The sequence below is a fragment of the Hippocampus zosterae genome, chromosome 18 (assembly GCF_025434085.1).
Source record: "Hippocampus zosterae strain Florida chromosome 18, ASM2543408v3, whole genome shotgun sequence".
Taxonomy (NCBI): Eukaryota; Metazoa; Chordata; class Actinopteri; order Syngnathiformes; family Syngnathidae; genus Hippocampus; species Hippocampus zosterae.
Window position 1 is genome coordinate 16018874 of NC_067468.1, and position 18460 is coordinate 16037333.

At 44.1% G+C, this 18460-nt stretch overlaps 1 protein-coding gene and 1 long non-coding RNA gene across 2 annotated transcripts; both read right to left on the reverse strand.

Moving 5' to 3' along the window:
- Positions 1 to 1688: 1688 nt before the first annotated feature.
- LOC127591243 (uncharacterized) lies at positions 1689 to 2443 on the reverse strand. The gene is made up of 2 exons (XR_007959839.1): positions 1837 to 2443; positions 1689 to 1788 (listed from the first exon to the last, which is right to left on the reverse strand). It is a non-coding gene; the product is annotated as an uncharacterized LOC127591243 (long non-coding RNA).
- A 5-nt stretch (positions 2444 to 2448) lies between these two features.
- Positions 2449 to 17685, reverse strand: LOC127591188 (phospholipid-transporting ATPase IC-like). Its single transcript, XM_052051076.1, has 30 exons — positions 17518 to 17685; positions 13383 to 13562; positions 13172 to 13269; positions 12832 to 12945; positions 12632 to 12730; positions 12024 to 12085; positions 11179 to 11251; positions 10708 to 10778; positions 10118 to 10200; positions 9723 to 9881; positions 9543 to 9631; positions 9195 to 9385; positions 8270 to 8354; positions 8016 to 8139; positions 7884 to 7927; positions 7642 to 7798; positions 7380 to 7568; positions 7171 to 7283; positions 6372 to 6536; positions 5870 to 5981; positions 5654 to 5729; positions 5340 to 5472; positions 5049 to 5177; positions 4799 to 4955; positions 4336 to 4559; positions 4162 to 4245; positions 3484 to 3729; positions 3284 to 3422; positions 3038 to 3168; positions 2449 to 2920 (listed from the first exon to the last, which is right to left on the reverse strand). The coding sequence occupies exons 2-30, from the start codon at positions 13543 to 13545 to the stop codon at positions 2690 to 2692; spliced, it is 3741 nt and encodes a 1246-aa protein (XP_051907036.1). The 5' UTR covers positions 13546 to 13562; positions 17518 to 17685; the 3' UTR covers positions 2449 to 2689.
- Positions 17686 to 18460: the final 775 nt, after the last annotated feature.

The window sequence follows — 18460 nt, forward strand, 5'->3', positions numbered from 1 at the left end:
GAGTGCGAATGGTTGTTCGTCTCTGTGTGCCCTGCGATTGGCTGGCAACCGATTCAGGGTGTCCCCCGCCTACTGCCCGGAGACAGATGGGATTGGCTCCAGCACCCCCCGCGACCCTAGTGAGGATCAAGCGGCTCGGAAGATCACTTCATTCATACGTCGTGCTGTCGTCATTGTCTTGCAGTGACTCCCAGAGGATCTAATTTGAACTGCCAAACTAAAATGCATAAAACCAGTGGCGGGCCGTGCATTTCAAATCTTAGGCCTTCAGTGACGTCACGTACATTAACACAATATAGGCTTGTCAGGCAGCGCTTAATTTCAGGAGCATTTAAAACCACCAAGTGTGCATTCACAATTAAGAGCAGGAAACTACATTTACAGATAGTCAAAAATAAAGATTTAAAAAATATTAAATAAAATGCCCCCCAAATTACGCTGTGTGATCATAAACAAGCTGAGATTGAACCAATTTTAGTGCACGAAGCTGACTACAATGCGCCATTATAAATTGCAGGTGAGACGATTTATTTGATACATTTTTGTATCTTTGTCATTTTATTTCTTTATCATTAATACTAACGAAATAAAATAACAAGAAGAAATGTAAAATAAAATTCATTTACTCACCAAAGTAGTGCCTGTTCACTGAGCTGCAGATCTACGCGAGTGTCTGTCCCCAAACGTTTTTAAACGCACCGTAGCTTGTAAGTGCCCAGCCGTGCTCTGATGTTTCCTTGCTGCATTGGTAAACCAACTAAAATTGGTAAATCCAGTGGAAGGTCCGTCTTGAAAATTGTGTGGAAAGTAGTCCTGCAACCAGATCAACGTCTTCTCCTTCGGCCATTTTGGGTCAAAATGCAGCAACAACTCTCTTTAGCAGTGTCGACGTAAACCATAGATGTCAAACTCAGGTCCTGGAGGGCCGCTGCCCTGCATGTTTTCCCAAGTCTCCCTGTTGCAACACACCAGATTCAAATGAACGATTTGTTCATCTGTTCATTTGAATCAGGTGTGTTGCAACAGGGAGACTTAGAAAGCATGCACCTATGACGTAAGCCCTTCTAGCTGGCCCTGGTACGCAGACTCGTGATCTGATTGGCTATTGCAAGCTGACTGAGCCCGTTCATTTCCAGCGCACAGGAGCCTGCTCCGTTTAATCCGAAGGCCCCGAGCAAGTTTAGTATACCTGGCAACACAAGCTATCTGAAATATGATTGGTTAAAAACTCTACCATAATAAATAAGTTATTTATGAGTGGCTTTCAATGTTATTTAAAATAACATTTTATTTAAAATAACATTGAAAGCCACTCGACTAAGTGGAAATAATATGACGTAAAGAATACAGAGAATAATTTTGTTTACATATTTATGAAATTAAAATAATAAATTAAATTGATGTTATTCTCAGAAAAGTAAATGTATTCAATTTACTTTTCTGAGAATGTTTGGGCCAGCAGAGAATGCCTTGCTGGCCCTGACGGAATGCCACTGCATGAAACTAAAAGCAACTAATATGGCAATAAGCACGAGTGAGGGTGTGAATAATTACCTCCACAACGTAGATGCGTAATTCCCGTGATTGATCCGTTCAGGTTGGAGACTTCAACTGCCCTGCGAACAATTTAAGTGGAATACAAACAAATACATTTTGCACACGCAATGAGCCGAGAAAAAAAAGAGAGGTTCTTTCGCATTGATACGTATACCCTTGGCTTTTATTAACAATGCTATGATAAAATGTCATCAACTCAACCCAACAACCACATGAACATTTCTGGGTCCACTGCCTCTGTTCTAGTCATAAAAACGCATCTGAAAAGAGTAAAAGAACAACAAAGTATCTGTTTTGTCTTAGAAGTGTGTGGCAGACTGATAAATAAATTGACATTTTGATGTAAACAAACAAGAAGGAAAGATGATCAAGATAATTTATCGTCAGGATTGGGTGGGGGATATTTTTTAAGGCAAGCAATTTAGGATAAAAACTGTATTGAAAGATTTTGGTTGAAACAAAAGTGAATCGACAAAATAAGCCACTGCAAAAAGCCGTCTGATTCAGGAGAGGGGAAACAATATTCACTTCACCGTTTATATTTAATGACACACTTTACCACAAGCCGCCTCGCATTGGCCGACATCGTAACATCCCTCCGTTATTAAAAATAAAACTTTAAAAGTGTTTTTAAAATAAAATGGGATCCGTTTTGAATTTCGACAGGAGAAAAAAAAGGATGGATCAATGTAATTAGAAATGACAGCGATAAAAATAGAATAGAAAATATTGATTTCAAGTGCACGATGGACCTGAAGCCACACAAGCTGCAGTGGCGTGGACAGGAGGGAAAGTTGGGCCTGGTGGGGTCAACTAACCTTTTTTAAAAAAAATAAAGCTTTTTGTTTGTTTTGTATTAAAAACCCTGAGTTAAATAAATGACATCGTGAGTTTCTCTTTGGTTTTGCATAATCGAGTCTTTGCATAGACGGGAGTGCCTCAGTTCTTCTGTCACTTTCAAAAGCACTTCCACCTCGATTTGAAAATATCCCTCAACTTTGATAACGTCCTTTTTCTCTGCCGAGTTACCGATCTTGAGCACCTCAGCCGATTGTTCCCCTTCAGTTGGTGTTTCCAGAAAAAGGGAATCCGACCCACAGTGTCAGTTCACCAGTCTCCAATTCTCCAAGCATCAAATGTTCTCAGCTCTTTCGGAAACCTCCCTGATGCTGCCGTGGTGTCCAATCCGGGACAGCGGGCGCCTCCGAATGCTCCGGCCAGAAGCAATGAGTTCTGCAAAGCCTCTGGAATGGGAGAAGGCGTAGCCAGAGCGGCGGGAACGCAGGCCGCGTTGGAAGGCCGGTGCTCTTTTCCTCGCCTCCTGTTGCATTTCCAACTCGTACCTCTTCCTGTTTCTCTGGATCTTCGGACAGATGGGGGTGGGGGCGGGGTGGAGGTTATACAACTACAGCTCAGACGTGACTTTGATTGGTCAAACCAATCAGTCAAGACCTGCAAGCTTGACCTTCAGTGACCTTACCTTATCTCCTACAGAAGGAAAGATGATTTTATGAAGGAACTGGATGCAGATGACGGGCAGTAGGCTGATTCCCACCGTGAGGATGATGGTTAACCACAAGTAAGGCTGGCGGAGAGCATTTGCTGCTGCCCCTATCGGAAAAGTAACAGCGGTCACGTGGTTAGGGATGAAAAACAAAGACTTTGTATTTGAGCTACTTTGCATATGAAAATATATATCTTGTATCTATATAAATGACCAACTGACCTGTGAAGGTAAAATGGCGTGGAAAGATGACGTGAATTCCAGCACTGTGCAGGTCAAACATAATGCCAAAGTAGATGGCTATGCTTCCCAAAACGGCAAAACAGTTGACAAAAGTCCAGTAGGAGGTATCCAAGGAGATCTAAAAGGCCAGTACGTTTAAAAACGAGGATATCAAAGTCAACGATTTGCGAGCGACTCACCTGAAGGTTGACGGTGAAAATGAGCGAGGAGGCGGTGACGACGGCAAAAGACTGGTAATCCGAGGGGGCTTCTCCATCTTGCCCCATAGTTTGCAGGAAGGCCCCATAAGGAATGAAGAAGATGATGAGGGAGACGAAGATGCCGTGGAACAAGCTGATGAAGAAGTTCTTGTAGTTGAACAGCAGCCCCTGCTGACCCGGCAGATACAGCTTGGGAAATTTAAGGCTCAGTCTGTCATTCACGTCCTGGAAACGGAAGACAAAAATCACTTGAAGATCTTCAGATTGATTTCACGATTCAGACGCACAAATGGGAGCCGTTCAGTTCGCCTCATAAATTGACAACCTCCGAGCCGAAAGTTTATTGACTTAGTGAAAAGAAAACATTTCTCTTTTGTGCGTCAACAGGAACGGCGATGGGAGGAAGGCACGCGGTACAGTCAGACGTCTTCTATTCACGCGTTACGCAGAGTCACGCTAACATGACGTCAGTCTATTTGCATAGCTTACACACCCCGCGGTGGAAAGTGGTGCATTGTTCCAAATTGCAACGTAAACTGTGCCGCTCGGTGGCTTAAACGAGTAAAACTTTTCATTTCGGAGCTAAAAGACAATTTCTAGAAAGACTTTCAGATCTCATCACAACATGTGAGCTGATCTTTTGTCATTTGTTGTTACCTGGTCAAGCAGTCCAACGAGAAGAACAGGTAAGCTGCTGTAAAAAAGATTGTAGAGCGTGATGAACCAGTCCTCGTAGGCCACCTACAAAAAAAAAACAAAAAAAATTTTTTTTTAATTTTAAACGTCATGCAGCAGGGCCTGCGACGGCATCACTTGGAATTTATCGCTGACCTGCGCGGAATATCCGCTGAAGAAAGAGTACCAGAAATGGACCAATGTGAAGGCAAAGTTCTTGAAGAAGAAGAAGCGAAGAAACTTGCACATTCTGATGTAAGACCAGCGGCCGTGCACGAGCAGGAGTCGTTGCAAATAACGGAACTGAGCAAAAGCAAAGTCGCTGGACATCACAGCCTGCATCCCTTCTTGACCGCTGATGCCAACGCCGATGTCTGCGGCTGGAGGAACGGGGCAAATGGGGGAAGGGCGCAAAAGTTGAACATCGAAGCAATTATTTTTGTAGGCGTACAACATTTTGAAGATGTCGGTTGTGTGAAGTTCCATGAAAGTGATTTGGGGGTCACGTGGCACGTTTTTTTTTTTGGGCGAAACGCGTAAAACAGGTCGTCCATTTGCAATCATGCTCGTTCCCCCCGTCCACTGTGAAATGTGAAGTAGCAGATATCGGCATTCGTACTCTTGATCATGTTGACATCGTTGGCCCCGTCGCCGATGGACAACGTCACCGCCTTCTTATACTTCTTCACCAAACTGACCACATTGGCTTTCTGCTTCGGTGTGACGCGACAGCAAATCACCGATTCACACTCGCAGGCCATGTCCACAAAGTCGATCTGGAAAGGAAAGCGGATTTGCGGTTGTCGTCCCGAAAAGCTTTTCTATACTGCCTTCGACGATTCTTTTATTTTATTTTTTTTCTTCCCAACCTGTCTCATTTCTTTCTCCCACTCGTTCATTGGCTGTCCATCCTGAGGGTTGGTGGGAGGCGGCCGCTTTCCCAGACGACGAAGACGCAAACGGCGGCGTTTCTTCTTCTTTTCATACAGAATCTCGTTCTGAAAAAAAAAAAATAGAAATGTTGTCGTTTGGTTCTTCGGCCATTATAAACGATTGAGCGTCCTTATATTACACATGAATGAATTCCTTTTCCGAGACCTAAAGTCACTATTATGTAAACATCTGATTTACCTGGAAGAAGCCCCGCCCCCCCTACTTACGAGCCATCCTCCAGTGATAATGAGTGCATTTTTGCCTGGCTCAGGGAAAAATGGCTCTGCGGGTTTCTTTTTTCCTCGGCTCTCAGTCGGAGGCTCACGTCTCCTCTTGGCCTGACGGAGGCTCAGCTTCTCACTGGTGACAAACACATCAATCAATCCAGCCTGACAACGAGTCCGAGACACCGGCCTACAACGACCGATACTACGGCGTACAAAGCGAGGAAGTTTTCCGAAGAGTGTTTAAAATATCACAGTAAATGAACGTTTTCACATTTGACCTTGCGCGTCGAGAAATTTCGTGGGAATCAACTCACTTGACGTCCTCTCCGTAGTGAAGGTGCATATCTTCCGTCAAAAGGGAGCAGGAAAACCCAATGTTCTCCGCAGTTTCTGCAAGAAGACAAGACAAATAACGAGAACAAAGAAAACACAATTGGCACACAAACGGATACATTCTCCTTCTCGTTTCCGCGGTGTGATTTGTGCATATGATCTTCGATCGCTTGGATGTCGTCTGACTGACTTTCTACCTTTCTTATCTCCAGTCAGAACCCAGATCTTGATGTCAGCCTTGGCCAGTTTGGCGATGGTTTCCGGTACTCCTTCTTGCAGTTTGTCTTCGATGGCCGTTGCTCCAATCAGCTGCATGGAAAGGCAAAGTTATTGACATTATTGGGGAAATTTACAGCCTCCAGCAGCAAGAATGTGGGTAGAAAGAAGAAAAAACAAACAAACACTGTTCAATTAAGTGCAATATAAATACAAAATGGATAAATCTCAGTGCTATTTACAATTGTTTTTCACATCACACACATCGCATCATTTAATTATTATTATTATTGTTGTTATTTTTATTCAGCAGCCTGACAGCATAATAATAATAATAAAAATAAAAAAACAATGGACCTCGTTACAGACCCCTGTGGCATTCCTACTTAATCTCCGAATACATTCAGTCAGCAAATGTATCCCAAAAGTGGGACAGGCCGAAAAGAGGTTGGAGTGTATAACGTGCGGCGTTTTTCCGCTTACCATGAGGTTTTTCTCAATCATTTCATACACTTGATCGAGGGCCGCCTCTCTGTCGACCATGGTCACCTGAGCCTCCATGTGTTTCCTGGACCAGGCCTCGTACTCGCTGCTGCTGATGTCTTTGTAGCACAAGCACAGTGTTCGCAAGGTCTCGTTGGCAAATTTCTGCAGGGGGGGAGAAAGAGCACAGTCCCCAAAAGAATTTCACGAACTCAATATTAGACGGACGATATCTAAGACAGTTCTACACGGCAGTCATCGATTCAATCCTGTGTTCTTCCATCACGGTTTGGTTTGGGGCCGCCACAAAAAAGGACAAAATCCGACTTCAACGGACAGTTAGGACGGCAGAAAAAATCGTTGGCACCGCCCTACCCACTCTTGAGGACTTGCACACTGCAAGAATCAAGTCACGGGCACGGAAAATCCTCCTGGATCCCCCGCACCCTGCCCACCACCTTTTTCAGCCACTCCCCTCAGGCAGACGCTACAGATCCATGCGCACCAAATCCAGTAGACACTTAAACAGCTTCTTCCCTCTAGCCATTAACTCCTTAAACAGTCACTGACGTAGTCACTCTTCTTGCACCACAAAATGGTGCTACAAAACTACTGGTATACTCTAAAATGGTTCAATGATTTTGTTGTTTACGATGATACTAGTGCAGCGTGTTATACCGGAGACAAATTCCTTGTGTGTTCTACATACTTGGCCAATAAAGATGATTCTGATTCTGATACATGTACGGTAATTCCTTCGAATCAGAGTTGAGCCAAACAAAAGGACGCTGGGACTCACATCCAAAGCAGATTGCGTCAACTCCCTGTGCTTGGAATTGGGCGAAAGTCGCTGGTAGATGACCGTGTCGGCTCCTTTGCAGTAGAGACGGATTCGACCATCCGGAAACTTCACTGAGGAGGCGAGAGATTGATTCGAAGAAGATTGAAAAGCGCTGGGGGGCTTTGCGCGACAACATCAAAATGGCGGCATTGCACGGGTATTCCTACGGATGATGGACATGCGTTTGCGGTCAGAGTTGAAGTCCAGCAGCGCCAACATCTCGTAGGTGTTCTCTTGTTCCATCTCCCGGATGGTGATGGTGTCCTGCGTTCGGGAAAGAAAGACAAAGCCAAAGTTCCGAGCCGCCGTCACGAGTGCGCCTTCATCCGGTGACGCCGCTTGGTACACCAGTTCACCTAAAAAAAGGGGGGGGGGGACAAATTTGATCCAGAATCTGAAATTGGAATCGTTGACCAAGGTTTCATTTACCTTCCTTGCTTTCCACCATGACGGTGTGACAAAGGGAGAGGAGTCTGAAGAACTCCACGGCTTCTTTATCCTTCTTGGACCGCAAACAGGCAACAAGGGAATTGTCCACGAATTGGAACTTTTTGTCCGCGTAGCGATTCCAGCTCCAGTCCACCGGCTTTGAGGAGAGAGCAGAGGTGACGAGTGCGGCCGGATTCGTTTCCAGACGTCATGGTGAACAAAACGAGCGCAACTGGCACTACCTTTCCGCGGTCCAGACGCACTCCTTCAGCGGTGGTTGGGTCACCTGCGGCGAATAAGGCGACATTTCCACTCGCGATCATTTTCAGGGACGTACATTTTGACCGCAAAAGCGTAACGCCAACGACGGTTACCGTAGCTGTGCCCGGCGATAGTGCACTTTTTGAACTGCATGATGTTTTGCGTCAGCGTTCCCGTCTTGTCCGAGAAGATGTATTCGATCTGTCCGAGCTGCTCGTTCAGGGTGGTGGTTCGAGCCTGGCAAGAATTGGATCAGAGAGGGGGGTCGTCACTCCCGAAGCGCAGGAAAGCAAAACTAATCCCAAGCGTTTGCGTCATTTTGAGGCGAAAACCGTGTCCCGATACGTTTGCGATCGTTGGATTGTACCTTTGCCGGTGTGTCTTTCTCTGCGTAGTACATCTGCAGGTCCCAGTTGATGAACTTACTCTGGCCGAGACGGATTACCTCCACGCTGAACAGAGAGCGACCAAAGAGCGGTTTTAGCCATCGGTTTGTTTAACTTTGGGCTCAGCGAGAATTTACTGCAGCGCTTGGAACTCTGACATGAAGTCAACCCTCGTGGGAGACTCGTCGCAGGCGGTTTTGGAGATTCCAAAGAAAAACTAAAGACTTACTTACTCATCCCATATACTACAAATCACACCGAGGGATAATTTAGAACGAGAACGATACGCGTTTACGGGGAACAAAAACTTGGGTTCCTATGGAGGTCTTGAGGAGCCGACGATGAGAAGAAAGGAGCGTTGGCGCGGAGTGCCGATGTGGATTTGGAGCTGGGAGTCGCGGCTTGGAGTTTGAAGCGGATTATGTGGGACAGGAGAAGTGAACTAATCTCTTTTCGTCAATGGACGCTACAGCTTCGTGTTTGCTTTCAAAACTTTGCTTGTAGCAGACGTGTGCACATTTTCAGCATGATGTCTCTGATCCACTGGTGAAAGGACACTTTGATCCTCTCCTCTTTCATCTCAAACTGCTTCAAACAACAAAGCGTGTGACGGAGAAGTGGTTAGGACTGCACGACTGTCTGTCCTATCTGTTGTCTTGTGTTATTTTTGTTATTTTTGACTTCAAAATGGCGCCATGAGAGTGGCTGCCTTTCCAGCAGCTCCTATTTTTTTTGTTGTTCTGCTTCTTCCTTTCATAACTTTGCTGCTGTGAATCTGGAATTTCTCCATTGCGAGACTAATAAAGGTTATCTTAATCTTAATCTTATATCGCCATGAAACTTTCCTCTTCTCATGGCCAACATGGACAAGGCTCAAGGTGTTTGGCATTCATTCTTTTGACTAACCTGACATAGAGCGAAATAGGCACCATGGTGTTGAGAACAATGAGGTAGCCCCAGAAGCTGAGGAATCCTCTGTAGGAGGTGCTGTCCTCTCTTCCGTCATACAGATACCAAGCGTTGGACCCGACTTCCTCGTACCAGAAGCTGTGACCAATGGCAAGTCCTGCTGCCACCAGGATCAGGAGGACAAAGATCTATTGTGTGATAAATCAAACAAAAAACACATTTGACCTGAATCTGGAGGGTAAGTTCCTCCCCATCTTCATTTCATCGATAACTACGTCCATGCCTAGATAGCACAACATGTCTCACTGGATCAAAATCGGAAACTCAGCCATGAGTGGAACTCACAGTGTAGACCATGTAGTTCATCAGCTCGTCAATCTTGGTCCTCTTGAACCGTGACTTGCCGCCATTTCTCATTATTTTTGTGTCGGCACCTTCAGAGGAAAAATAGAAAGGCCAAGAATAAGAAAGAAAAACCCGAAGTTTAACGGGTGGTCAATTGATCTCGCGGCGCGACATTCAAACCTGCAAAAATAACAACTCCGTGACAATTTTCCGTGTTTCTGATCTTGCAGCCTCGGAGCAGCATGTTATCCAAGTCCAGCGGATAGCGTTCCGTATTCCAGTGCATCACCCCTGTGAATTTGTCCAGGCGGTTGTTGGGCTCCTCGCACTCAATCAGTGCTACAAAAAAAAAAATGGCATTAAAACAAATAGTCCTGTGTGTCAAGTGTGTTTTAGGGAAAAGCTATTATTAAAATCAAACCTCAAGATATAAACGTTATAATATATAAACAAGCCAATTATTTTACATTTCTCTTATTAAAAAAAATGCATATTTCATCAATAAAAGGCTAATTGAAATTAACAGTATAGTATACTTAAAAACCACAAAATTTTTTAAAAATAGGCAGAATTACCATCAAACTGAGCCATTTGACGTTCCTCCTGCAGCCTTTCATCAGTTACTCGAAGTCCCATCTTGAACTTTAGGTTGGTTTCCCTGAAAAAAAAACACACACACACACACACACAAGAAAACAGGTCAAAAAAAAATTGACTGTTGCAAACCAAAACACACATTAAAAAAAAAGACTAAAAATGTTCATGAAAAGTAAAGCGTTTTGCATTCTTTTATGAACCATGACAAAAAAAATGCAAATTCAACTATTTCATCATCATTAGCCAGCAATCGCTGCTCAGTGAGATATCGGCTCATTTACTTCAAATTATCAGGCCGTTTGTGTTGTTTGACTCCAAATGTTTAGGGGGGGGGGAGCGTTCCTTTCTTTGTCCAAAAAAAAAAAAAAAGGTCACATAGCTCAAAGTTAAAGAAAGAAATATTTGCAGTCGTCTTACTTGACGTGTTGACAAAGAACGTATCATTCATCAAATGGAGTTGAATCGCTTTGCTGACATTTTAAATCCTCAAAGTGCCTTGAAAGGAGTACGTGTTTTTCGCAGAAGCATTTGTTTCTGCTTCTTTAATAAAATATCCAATAATACTCACCCATCAAGCTCCGCCGTTTCCACGTAGCACAGGCTGTTTGGGTTTGAGGTAGATAACAGCAACAGGTCCGCCTAGGGCAAAACAAAACAAAGAAACAAAAGACGCTGACACAATGGACAAGTTGTACAACATGTCTTTAAAACACACTTTGGAGTCGGAGCCCATTAGAATTCTTAAATTGAACAAAATGGTGGTGAAGTGGGTTTCGGAGAATACGCTAGCACGCTGGATTATTTTCAGCAACCAAAATTCAATATTATTTGAATGAATGTAAAACTGAAAAAAAAAACCAGATGATTGCAGTTTGGATAAAGTAACGAAAGCCATCAATTGATCCAGATCCATTTTCTAGATCGGCCGTCCTCATTAGCTGGAGACAATCCCAGCGGACTTTGGGGACGCCCTGAACCATCGCAGGGCAAATGCAGACACCCCACCCCCTCACTCATGCCTATCCCAATTTACACGTACCGGAATAAAATCATTTTTCTTCAGACGAACGACATCTCCGACCTCGATGTGTCTCCATTTTGACTCTTGAAACCTGAAGAATGAAAACAAAAAACCAACAGGTTGTTGCGAGGTGTCAAGAGAAGAAAACAACAGCATATTTGGATCCCCGAGGGAAACGGAATATGCACGAAATAGCAACGCTTGGAGAAAAACTCGAACCGGTATTTCAATAATCTCGGTATGGAATAATCTCGAAACGGACCTAAAAATGAGTAAATCGCTTGCTGAGTTCAAAAACAAATTCAAAAAAATAGTACAAACAACCTACATCAATCAGAGTTAAAATGATAAATTCTAAACGTTAAATATCATGATAAATCAGAACTAAGTTGATAAATAGAGAAAGGTATTAAAATAACCATTATGAATACAAGAGAAAATTGACACAAGAGTGCCAGGGTGAGGATGTATATAATCTCGATACAAACCAAAAGTTGTAAAAATATCACGGTTAAGGGTAAAGTATGAGCCTTAATGGAGACTTCTTATTACTTTTTCTTTTCTGATTGATATAAAAATGATTTAGTAGATATAAAAACATAACGGGGTAGGACTAGATACGTTTTTTACTTCATCCTACTCCCTTGAACATAATAACTGTGTTGAATGAAGACTGATTTCTTTCTTTTTTACTTTTTTTATCTACCTTATTTTCTGTCAAATTATTACTGTATTTGTTTTATGTTCAATAAACAAACAAACAAACAAACAAAACAACCGACCAGACTTGGGCGTAACACTTCAATTAAATATCCAGCAAGCATCCAAAAGTTAACGGCAAGTTAACGTGAGCGAATTCTGACCTGCCGTCCAGCAGGACCTCGCATTTCCTATTATTGATCTCCTTGTCCATCCTGTGTCGAGCCTGAAAGGTAAAAGCAAGCAAGAGGGCGCGTCACTTCAAGAATTAAAACATTCATTCATTCATTCATTCATCTTCCTAACCGCTTGATCCTCACTAGGGTCGCGGGGGGTGCTGGAGCCTATCCCAGCTGTCTCCGGGCAGTAGGCGGGGGACACCCTGAATCGGTTGCCAGCCAATCACAGGGCACACAGAGACGAACAACCATCCACGCTCACACTCACACCTTGGGACAATTTAGAGTGTTCAATCAGCCTGCCACGCATGTTTTTGGAATGTGGGAGGAAACCGGAGCACCCGGAGAAAACCCACGCAGGCCCGGGGAGAACATGCGAACTCCACACAGGGAGGCCGGAGCTGGAATCGAACCCGGTACCTCTGCGCCGTGAAGCCGACGTGCTAACCACTGGACTACCGGGCCGCAAGAATTAAAACACAATAAGCACATTTGAGAAAATAGAAGTCTCAAAAACGAAGCTCGATTTATTGCCACTATTGTTTGAGTGGGAAGAGGGGGGGGGGGGGCGCTCGGCAAACTGCTTTTCTTACAAGATCGTCCACCAGGTCTTTGATGGCAGTTACCCCCAGAACCACGACCAGTGGAATCAGAGTGGTGTACCAAGGCAGAGTCGTAATGGCCGGAATACACTACGACGACAAAACCAAATGGATGTACATGATGATTCACTCGTTTTATTTTTTTTTTTTTTTATAATTTGCCGTAATTCCGCCACCGTGTCGATGTGTACCTGTAGAATGAGCAGCGCCAAGAAGTAGATGTTGGCGACCCTCTTGAACTGTTCGTACAAGTTGAGGGGAAGGAATGTGAAGACGTTGTATTTGTACGTCTTGATGGCATTGCCCTGTAAAAGTGAACAAAAAAAAAATTGAGTACAAAGGCAGGAAGAGGAACTTTCCATACCGATACAACAGCGATGACAAAGGTTTTTACGACCTTGTGACAGTAAAAGACTTGCGCGGCGGTTTGAATACCGCAAGCTAATTATCATGCGGAACATTTCGAAAAATAATGGAGCCAACTCTTTGCTTCGTAATATCTTGGCCAAGAGTCATGATTTGTGCACGTACCGAGTATCTGCTCTTCTTGTAGCACAGGAATACTTTTTTGTCAAATTCTGGCAGGTGATGGAACGCTCGGTCATTGGCTTTCACTTTCCAGCCAACCTCTACAAGACAGAATCAAAAGCAGAACATTTTAGCTCTTCCCCGCCTCATATTTGGAGAACGTTGTCCCGAAGACAACAAAAAAATGTGTCATCCAAGCGATTGTATGCCTCACCACTTGGTCGAATTTCCACGGGTGGAGGCGGTGCCCCCGGCACCGGCTCCTCTTCCTCATCCGTGCTCACATCCAGCTCATCGTCCGTCTCGTCATCGCTGTACGGCATGACCTCATCGTTGGGCCCCACCGACCCGTGGGTGCCCGCGTTGCGCGTAGTCATTTTGACACTGCCGATATCTCTGCCAAAGCAGAAAGGATTCGGATTCCTTAACGCTGTTGTACTCCAAAGCAAGTAACAACTCTCAAGAGCCAACCGGGAAACAAACCGAATAAAGGATATCTTATCTTATCTTAAACGCTCTGTTTATCCGAAAGTAGTCGAGGGTAGAAAAAGAGCAGCGGCGGCTCGCTGAACTTGATTGGCTAAGCTGCCCTCTTTGCATGGCCAAAGGACGCCCGATCGCATGAGCGAGGCGTAAAAATATGTTTTTCAAGCACACAGAAGATCGTCGCTCTCGCTGACTATCGGTTTGCGCCAAGCGGCCGCAAACGAGACGGCGTTTGGGTGATAAGCCCTGCCTGCTTAACACCGTTTACAAACTACGATTGACACGTGGGTGTCATAATTGGACTATGGAACTGAGGGATAAGGTGGCCTATTTTCTATTCGTTCATCTTCCGAGCCGCTTGATCCTCACTAGGGTCGCGGGGGTGCTGGAGTCTATCCCAGCCGTCTTCAGGCAGTAGGCGGGGGACACCCTGAACTGGTTGCCAGCCAATCGCAGGGCACACAGAGACGAACAACCATCCACGCTCACACTCACACCTAGGGACAATTTAGAGTGTTCAATCAGCCTGCCACGCATGTTTTTGTGGGAGGAAAACCGGGGCACCCGGAGAAAACCCACGCAGGCCCGGGGAGAACATGCAAACTCCACACAGGGAGGCCGGAGCTGGAATCGAACCCGGTACCTCTGCACTGTGAAGCCCACGTGCTAACCACTGGACTACCGGGCTGCCCGCCTATTTTCTATTCGGGGCCCAAATACCCGCATGCTATTTTGTATCAAGCAACCGAGATGGACAAATGTTGATGGAAAAATGCTAGTTTTTTTGTAAATCATCCAGTTGACCAAAAACAACATTTCCAGACCAAAAACAACATTTCCAGATTGTTTGAGAATGAAGGCTTCGCTTGAAGCGCACACCTCACCAATGATAATTCATTTAATATGTGGGAAAAAAAAAACAAAGACACGACAACACAGTGCCATTCATGTGACATAACTAAGAGGAATGCAAAAATAAAGAAATGTGGAGCAACGGCGTTGTTGGCGTTTTTTGCGGCTGGGCATAAGACCTGCGGGTACAAAATCGTTTTAAAACATAAAACTAATTCATCAGTGGCATCAGCTGACTCCGAAAACAGGTTTGCTGGTATCTGGCCAAGGGACGTAACTATGGCAACAATGAAGGAGGGCGGGGTAAGTGATCTGCGGAGTGGGACAGAGGAGAGCATACCGTAGTGACGACAGTGAAACCTGAGAGTGGGGGGGGGGGGGGCTCAGCTCTCGTTCAGGCAGGTACGCCGAAGAGCAGAAAAAAAAATGAAACGTCGCACAAAGAGTGACACACACACACACACAAAGATGCCACTCAGTGTGCAAATAAAAGGAAGGAATCGCTTGCCAGCTGACATGGACACTGCGTGACAGCACGGGACACGATTTGGGTGGAATCACCTTTTATAATAATGTGTTTACAATAATAATAATAATATATTGTATTTATAACCTTTCAAGACACCCAAGGACACTTTACAATAACAAAAAAACACAAAACAATACGATACGTTTAGGTGGAGATTAGTCCGGATCGTCATGGAAAGTCTCGCGGTGAAAATTCCCGATGTCTTAATGAGTTCAAGACATTATCGATAAACAAATTAATTCAACGTAAATGACAAACGAAATTTGTAATAAATGAATATTAACATAGCTCGTCTCCGTCATCACTTGGTGGTTAGGCAAATGAATCAACTTATGTGTACTTGTTGCATTAGAAATCATTTCAACTCAATTCAATTTCAAACCAAGACATAAATATTGATTACTTATTGCCGAGAACCCTGTTGGAAAAATTTGAGAATTTTCACGATTTATTTTGATTATTTTCATCAGTCCATTCACCGTTTGCCATGTAGTTTCTTTTTTTTCATTCATCTTCCTAACCGCTTGATCCTCACTAGGGTCGCGGGGGGTGCTGGAGCCTATCCCAGCCGTCTCCGGGCAGTAGGCGGGGGACACCCTGAATCGGTTGCCAGCCAATCGCAGGGCACACAGAGACGAACAACCATTCGCACTCACACTCACACCTAGGGACAATTTAGAGTGTTCAATCAGCCTGCCATGCATGTTTTTGGAATGTGGGAGGAAACCGGAGCACCCGGAGAAAACCCACGCAGGCCCGGGGAGAACATGCAAACTCCACACAGGGAGGCCGGAGCTGGAATCGAACCCGGTACCTCCGCACTGTGAAGCCGACGTGCTAACCACTGGACTACCGGGCCGCCCCATGTAGTTTCTTTTCGTCATAAATCAAAGAGATATTCAATATGAGCTCTCTGCGCGGAAAAGCACAGACGGGTTTTCCATAATCAAAACCTTGGCGCTTTGCTTGTTTTAGGTAAACAGCGGGGCGGCAGGTGGCTGAACTGTGTTAAGATAAAACACTCTCCTGGACCTTGCATCATTAAAGTGGTTCAACAAGTGACGATTACGGCTTTCAAAACGCGAATCTATTTTTGGTGTGCGCGGTGCCGTTTTAAGAGATTCTGATCGTCGATTACGCCGTCTTGTTGTGACTAAGGAATACTCGTGCGATACAATGAGCCTTCTTTGAAACGAACATCACACGGGCTATTGTGAGGTTTGTATTAGAAGACATTGCGGGCTGATGAGGATGATTTGGAAGCAAACACAACAGTATTGAGATATTGAAAAATGATAGACGGGAAATTCAATTGGAAGACAATAGAGTTGAAATAGTTGTAATAGTTTCAACACTTCTGGGGAGACTTGCTGCAAGATTTTGGAGGTTACCCATGGGAATTTTTGTCTAGTCATCTAGAGGAAAAATTGTGATGTCACTGCCATCGAAGCCGAGAGAAGCCCTGGTTCACCTGGTTCTGTTCTCATTCATCCAAACGTGTGTTTGACGGGGCTTTCCAAATCCTGCTCAACCAAACTCACTCCAAAATGACCTTTGGGTGCAAGGGCGCAGTAACTGTGAAAGACAAAAATGGTCTTTTCCGAGTTGTCCACGCTATCCGGTTAGCACAATACTGCTAGCGTGTTTTGGTAAGAAGAATCGGAAACGCTGGGATGTTGTAGCCGAGAAATTGCACACGTTCTGCTTGAAGTGCAAACTCATCATGATTCAGGATGAATTAGAAATCCCTATTTGGGTGAAAAGGTTTTGATGATTGTTCTCAGATGTCAAATGGTGATGCACTGTTGTAACTAAATACCACAAAAGGTCAAAATACTTTCTTTGAAAGAGGCATTGATTTTTACCTTGTGCTCATTTGTAGTTATAGTATCTGTTCAGTTTGGAACAGTAGGCTAAAAAAAAATTCAATAGACGTAATATCCTGACATTTCATATCATAGTGCTGCGTTTCTTCAAAAGATTAAATTCATTATTGCAGATGGATTTTGTACTAGTGTGCAACTTTACAGCATTGTACTGCGAGGAAAAGATTTTGCTTGTGTCATGTGGCTAAAAACACATGCATTCATTCCCAAATAGTGCAATGGAATACTTGACTTGAATATCTTATCAAATGTTAGCATTAGCAGTGTGTGCCTTTATTACAAGGAGTGCCCACAATTAGTGTGGGAGAAAAAAATATATTTGTATTGTTTGGACCAGTTTTTAGGTAGCCCATTTTTGGTTTGATAGGTGATAAAGGAATAAGAACTTTTTCTTCGATTTAGGCTCAGTTACAACTGCACACAATTCCAGTTCTGAGAGGGGTAAATGTAAAGCCCGAATGAAACAAGAGCATTCGCTCAGGTGAGGCACTGACACTCCCTTCCAGGTGTTTGAACCAAGCGACTCTTCAACAGCAACCTGAAACTGACCAAATTTAAAAAAAGGTCGATTTAAAATGATACTAAACTGTACTTACAAGTTGTTTTTTTCCTGCTGGGTGGTCACAAATACTTTTAAAAAATGGAAAAATCAGCTCTGTGTGTGGTTGTCCAGCCGTTGTGTCAGCGCACCATGTTTCCTTCTTCCTGCTTGTAGAGACGCTCCACGGCACCCGCCCTTCCTCCTTACCCCCCCCCCTCACCACCACGCAGCCTTACCTGCCCGGCCCTCGCGAACCCACGCAACCGGTTTGACACGTTCAGGGACTGCACGAGCTGCCTCTTCCGACGTGAGCGCCGTGCAGGTGTTGATGCTCGGAACAGGTCACGTGATACGATATTGATTTAATGTTGTAAATTGGAAACTTCAATGAAAATAAACACGAAACATGTAGTGTTTGGGCATTCTAAAGCTGACAGAATATAATATGAGCCTGAACATGCTTATATAAAAAATATGTAAATGTATTGTTTTGTCATTTGATACATCAAATGTATCAAACATGTATCAAATCTATTCCATTTGTTAGAATGGTCCATATAAATAAATATAACAACATGTAGAAATGTTTCATGGACCTCCAAAATATTCCAGAGTTTAATTTAAAAGAGGGGCTACATCAATCTCTATTAAAATGTTGTTTTCCTTTCTTGATTTCATAATGAAAGCAGTTAATCATGAATGTAACCTCAATCCTGAATCTGACTGCGTGCTGTATGAGTTTTGAAGCCACACACTTTTTAGCATGCATTTAAATAGTTGTATGTTGTCGTAGTTAAAAGTTGCTCTTTATTTGCATTGTTAGTGTGTTGGTTGACTGGGCGCGAGCTGTTGCACAGAGCAGCTCCTGAATGACTGTGCAAACTGTTACTGCTTGTGGTAAAAGCAAATGAAGAGCAACCGTGTCGACCTATAAACACAACCGAGGGCGTCACAATACTAAATGGGTTGCACTGGCTCTGTTGAGTTATTGTGAGTTA

Bases quoted from the DNA above. Each gene is read 5' to 3' on its own strand.
- LOC127591188 (XM_052051076.1), bottom strand. From the start codon at position 13,545: ATGACTACGCGCAACGCGGGCACCCACGGGTCGGTGGGGCCCAACGAT. The intron at 4,246-4,335 runs GTCAGCGATAAA...TTTTTTTTGTAG, and splicing joins TCAGCGGATATTCCGCGCAG to GTGGCCTACGAGGACTGGTT. The intron at 3,423-3,483 runs GTGAGTCGCTCG...CTGGCCTTTTAG, and splicing joins TTTTCACCGTCAACCTTCAG to ATCTCCTTGGATACCTCCTA.